The sequence below is a fragment of the Chinchilla lanigera genome, unplaced genomic scaffold, assembly GCF_000276665.1.
Source record: "Chinchilla lanigera isolate Chin_1 unplaced genomic scaffold, ChiLan1.0 scaffold00007, whole genome shotgun sequence".
In the NCBI taxonomy this organism is placed as follows: domain Eukaryota; kingdom Metazoa; phylum Chordata; class Mammalia; order Rodentia; family Chinchillidae; genus Chinchilla; species Chinchilla lanigera.
The window spans coordinates 5,943,936-5,949,141 of record NW_004955408.1 but is presented as its reverse complement, the minus strand read 5'-3'; the positions used below and the strand labels follow the sequence as shown (position 1 = coordinate 5,949,141).

The 5,206-nt window shown below is 54.2% G+C and overlaps 1 protein-coding gene across 2 annotated transcripts in view; it reads left to right on the top strand.

Annotated features, from left to right (window-relative positions):
* The window catches only part of Fat2 (FAT atypical cadherin 2), an 89,541-nt gene extending 84,635 nt beyond the window's left edge, over positions 1–4,906 (top strand). For both annotated transcript variants that reach the window (XM_005376163.2, XM_005376164.2), the window contains exons 23-24: positions 1,529–1,986; positions 3,044–4,906. In XM_005376163.2, the coding sequence (XP_005376220.1) occupies positions 1,529–1,986; positions 3,044–3,576 (991 nt within the window). In that variant the 3' untranslated portion in view covers positions 3,577–4,906. The remainder of the gene's footprint in view (positions 1–1,528; positions 1,987–3,043) is intronic.
* Positions 4,907–5,206: the final 300 nt, after the last annotated feature.

Genomic DNA, 5,206 nt, shown 5'->3' with positions numbered 1-5,206 from the left:
AAGAAGAAGAAGAAGAAGAAGAAGAAGAAGAAGAAGAAGAAGAAGAAGAAGAAGAAGAAGAAGAAGAAGAAGAAAGAAGAAAGAAGAAAGAAGAAAGAAAGAAAGAAAGAAAGAAAGAAAGAAAGAAAGAAAGAAAGAAAGAAAAGAAAGAGAAACAATCTAGACTAGCTGTGTGTGGTGACCCATGGCTGTAATCTCAGCACTCAGGAGGCTGAGACAGGAGGATTGCTGCAAGTTTAAAGCCGCCCTGGGCTACACAGTGAGTTCAAGGCTAGCTTGTGTTGCATAATGAAACGCTGTCTCAAAAAGACATTAAAGAAAAAAAAACTAGACTTCACCAGAAGACTATTAGATCTAATAAATCCAGTAAAGTAGCAGGATACAAATCATGAAAGCAACCCCACTCATAATAGCCACCTAGAGGGAAAAGAGAGGAGGCTAGTAATAAACTAAGGAAGTGAAACGCTGCTACAGTAGAAATTACGGAGCACTGAAGAAAGAAAGAAGACAGTAAGAGGTGGAAAAACCTCCCATAAGTGGAATGGAATGCAAAGACTGAAAGAATGTGTTAAAATGTCCATACTATTCAAAATTACCTTCAGAGTGAAAGCAATTCCCTTCAGAATACCAATGACATTCTTCACAGAACTGGAAAAAAACAATCCTAAAATTAATATAGAAGCACAAAAGACCCGGACTAGCCAAAGCAGCCTTGAGCAAATAGAGCAAAGCTGGCAACACAGTACCTGATTTCAAGACATACTACAGAACCATAATGATAAAACACACAGTGACAGACATACAGACCAATGGGACAGAAGAAAACATAGACATAAATGCATGCACCCACCGCCAACTGATTTATGACAATGGTGCCCAGAAGAATAAACTGTTGATAAAATTTCAGGCACTGGGAGATTTTCTAGATTTGAGCAAGGTAAGGGAACCTTTCCCAGTACTGTATCCCTCAAAAGTGAGCGGGCCTGGCCGTGGAGGTTTCCTGAGACTTCCACCGTGAAGTGCCAGGTCGTATGGTTTCCAGTGCTCTTCCTGGGCAGGCTGCGCTCTGTAAGACAGCTGAGCTGTGCGGCACCAGACTGGGTTCCTGTAACACCCTGGTGAAGGACAGCAGGTAGTACTGATGCCTGGTCGCTATCACCAGGTGACTACTGACTTGTATCTGGGGTCCCTGCTAGAGGACAACTGGGTATGCCCAATGCCTCCACTGCAAGAGTATGGTTAGTTGGAAATGCCTCATTTGTGGAGAGACTCTCCCCTGCCTAGATCTCAGTGGTGGAACACGCCCAGATCCTAAAGGTCACAAATGGGGGTACAGCTGAAGCTTATACCTTCCTAGGGAAGGATAAAAAGTTCTGACACTGATATGTTTGATAACTGTCTGTCTATCCACCCATCCGATGGAAAATGATAGGCCCAAGGGTGGAAGTCTGTATATCACAGACTCTGTAAGAGGACACGGAAAAGACAGCATCATGACTCAGGCCCCTGGTCACTTCTGTCTCTGCAGGTGTGAAATGGAGGCAATAGGCTGCTCCGAAGGACACTGCCTAGTCACTCCTGAGATCAAAAGGGGGGACTGGGGGCAGCAGGAGCTCCTGATCATCACAGCAGCCACCCTGTTCATCATTGTCACCACGGTCGGGCTTCTCTTCTACTGCCGCCGCTGCAAGTCTCACAAGCCCGTGGCCATGGAGGACCCAGACCTCCTGGCCAGGAGCATTGGTGTTGACACCCAAGCCATGCCTGCCGTCGAGCTTGATCCCCTGAGCACCAGCTCCTGCAACAACTTGAACCAGCCGGAGCCCAGCAAGACCTCGGTTCTGAATGAACTCGTCACTTTCGGACCCAGCTCGAAGCAGCGGCCGGTGGTCTGCAGTGTGCCTCCCAGGCTCCCGCCAGCGGCGGTCACTTCCCGCTCTGACCACGAGTCCATCATTAAGAGAACCTGGTCCGCTGAGGAAATGGGTCAGTATTGCCAGGCGCCCTTTGCCTTTGGGATTGATGGGGTGAGGTGGTGGACCTAACTCCTCCGCTGAGGGGCTGCATTTTAGCCACATTCCTCCCAGTCCTTAGGACGAGCCAGGAAGGGAAGTATTCGAGGTCCCAGTGTGCTCATGGCCAGAGAAGATGCCAGATCTCTTGACCCAGCGCCTGTGATTCGCTGTGCTGCACCCAGGTCCACACCTCTAAATTCCCACTCACTCCGCAGGATTGATGACCCTGCCAGAGACTTGTAGACCCGCAGAGGTCTCAGTAGAATCCCTAGAGTGAAAAGGCGGCGGGCGGGTTGGGGGCGTGTGTGTCTGTACTTGGTGTTTTGCTGGGAAAGGAAGGAGAAGTGGTAGCCCAAGTTTCTGGCCCCCAGTCTGCAGGTGAAACAACCCTGGGTAAGACTCAGTGGGCTTCGAGGAGGGAACTTCCCTCTCCTTTTTGATGCAAAAAGAAGTGAATTCATAAAGCACTTTCTGTTTTTCTGGCATAATTGCTACTAGTTACAAGAAGCATTTTCATTATTTGCCAATAGGGGCCCAGAAAGACGAAGTGACTTGTTTTAACTCATAAAGCTTGTCAGGAGCAGAGATGAGTCTGGGACCAGGGGCTCTGCCTGATATTTCCTTCCAAGCCACATCTTCCCTCATCCCTGTCCATGACAGATGCCATCTTATCTCCAAGTCCAAACCGTGCATCTGGCTTCCTTCCGCTGGGAGATTAAACTCTCCATAGCTCTTGGGGATCTAGCGGGGAGGGTGAGCTGCACGGAGCTGCCCACATTCCTCAGATCAGTGGCAGAGATGTGCAACATGGGCTGGCTTTGGGTTAAACCTCTGGCCTTGCCCTTGTCCGACTGGATTCTATACATCGACCCAAGCTGCCGAGGACAGTGGGCATAGACGGGCCACGTAGGCACCTGCTCCTCAGGCCATCCCAGCGTGCTCAGTCATGTAGTAGCTACAGAAACTCCGCCCAGGGATCCTCCTCCAGGAAAAGCCAGCACTCACCTCACCTTGCTGTTCCTTTTCAGTGTATCCAGGTGGAGCTGCAGTCTGGCCCCCTTCGTACTCCAGGAAGGAGCACTGGGAATACCCCTGCTCTGAAGTGACCCAGGGGCCTCTGCCGCCCTCACCTCCTCGCCACCCAGCCCCGGCAGGGATGCCGGAGCCCACTGGCCTCTACGGGGGCTTCCCCTTTCCCCTGGAGCTGGAAAACAAGCGGGCACCCCTCCCACCCCGCTATAGCAACCAAAACCTAGAGGATCTGATGCCCCCGCGGCCCCCGAGTCCCCAGGAGCGCCTGCTTGCTCCCTGTCTCAACCAGTACACGGCCATCAGCTATTACCACTCCCAGTTCCGGCAGGGCAGCCCCGGGCCCTGCCTGGCCGAGGGGGGCTACAAGGGGGTGACTGTGCGCCTCAGCAGGGCTGGGCCCTCCTATGCTGACTGTGAGGGGGAGGGGGGCCCTCCTGCAGGCAGGGCCCAGCCCCGGGCACCCCCGAACTACGAGGGCTCTGACATGGTGGAGAGTGATTATGGGAGCTGCGAGGAGGTCATGTTCTAGCTTCCCGCTCTCAGAGGGAGGCAGCTGCGGGGCCAAGGCCTCGGCACCTCCTTCCTGTCTTGTGGGGAAAGAGGTCAGCGTGGCTGGGAGAGGGAGGGCAGCCCCACACTCAGGCCAGGCTCCACCCCTTGAAATGTGCTGTTCCCGCGCCCTGAGTTGGAGGGAAGCTGAGGGTAGCACCCCAAAAGCAGCACTAGGGCCCCAGGAAAGAGGGATGCAGCGGGCAGTTCCCCTGGGATGGGCCCGAGACAGGCTGTCCCATGGACAGGCCACTCTCCATCCCAGGAAGGCAGGCGGGGCTAAGCGGCGGCCCCTGCAGCTGCCCGGAGCGCCCTTTCAGAGGCTGGCAGGTTTGTGCCCAAGAGGCAAGCACTGAGCTTGCCACAGAGGCGAGGGTCATGTGACCCTGAGGGCATGTGGGGTCCTCCTAGGAGCCGAGAGGTGAGCAGGCAAAAAGCTACCAGAGACTCGCCTTGTGCATGCGTTTCTTGCATATTTGCCCAGAGTCTCAGGCAGGGTGCTGGGCAGTGTGGGGCTGCTGGGGGCTCCCTAGCAGCAGGGCTCAGGCTCCCGGAAGTCCAGGTCCCGCCATCCGTGCAGAGGAAGGTGCTCCACCTCCTGAATCGCACAGCTTTCTACCAGCTCAGGCCTGCCAGGATTCGTGTGCAGCCCTGACCGCCTTCGTTGAAGAACTCAGACCCCACGGAACTCGGGGTTCTTCCTTCCAGGTTTCCTGGGCACTTTTGGCCAAAGGCAAGAAGGAAATGATTCAGTTTAAAAAAAAAAAATTCTATGGCACTTTTCAACCTTGCTGTCTGCTGACTTTTCCCAAAGGGATTTTTCTTCTCTAGACACAAGGAACTCGGGACTCCCGTTCAGGGCAAGGTGAAGGCAGGGGGCTGACCGGCGGACTGTCCAGGCTGGGCCCCGGCCTTTCCTGCCCTCCAGCTCAGCTGCCTGCCAATCAAGTATTACCTGCACTGACTCAGCCCTACGCATGGAGGGTCAATGCGGGCGCGCACCTCACAGTGGGCGCCCGTGTACAGTCCGCGGGTGCACATGCGCAGAGTGTATGCAGCCAGGCGCGAAGGCGGCGAAAGCCGGTGTGGCCTCTGCGGGCCTCGCCACTCCCTGCCCTGCCCGGCCCTCTCCCGGGCTCGCTGACGGAGACTCTGGCCCACAGGCTTGCCGCCGCCCGCGGGAGGGAGCCGTGAGTGACGGCGTGCGGTGTGAGTGGTCACGGCTGCGTGTGATTGTGAGCACGAGTGGTAGCATGTGTGGTTGACTGGTACTTTTTTTTTTTTAACAATAAAGTATCTTTTTTACTGTTCTTTACGGTGTCACTTAGCCTCCTTCAGGTTGGGTCAGGGAATGACACGAGGGTTACAGACCCTTCTGAGCCAAGACTGAAGAACTCGGGAGCTGGACGAGATCTGAGATCAGCGAGCACAGTGATCCCCAAACCTGGTGTAACTGCTACCCAGACCCCCATGCTCTCCCCAGGCGCACAGAACTGAGCCCTGTGGGTGGGGCATGGGAAACTATTTATGAAAAAATGCCTCAGTGTCATAGTTATGTTCTTCTTGCTGAGACAAAATACCCAACACCCACAAGTTAAGGGAAAAAAGGT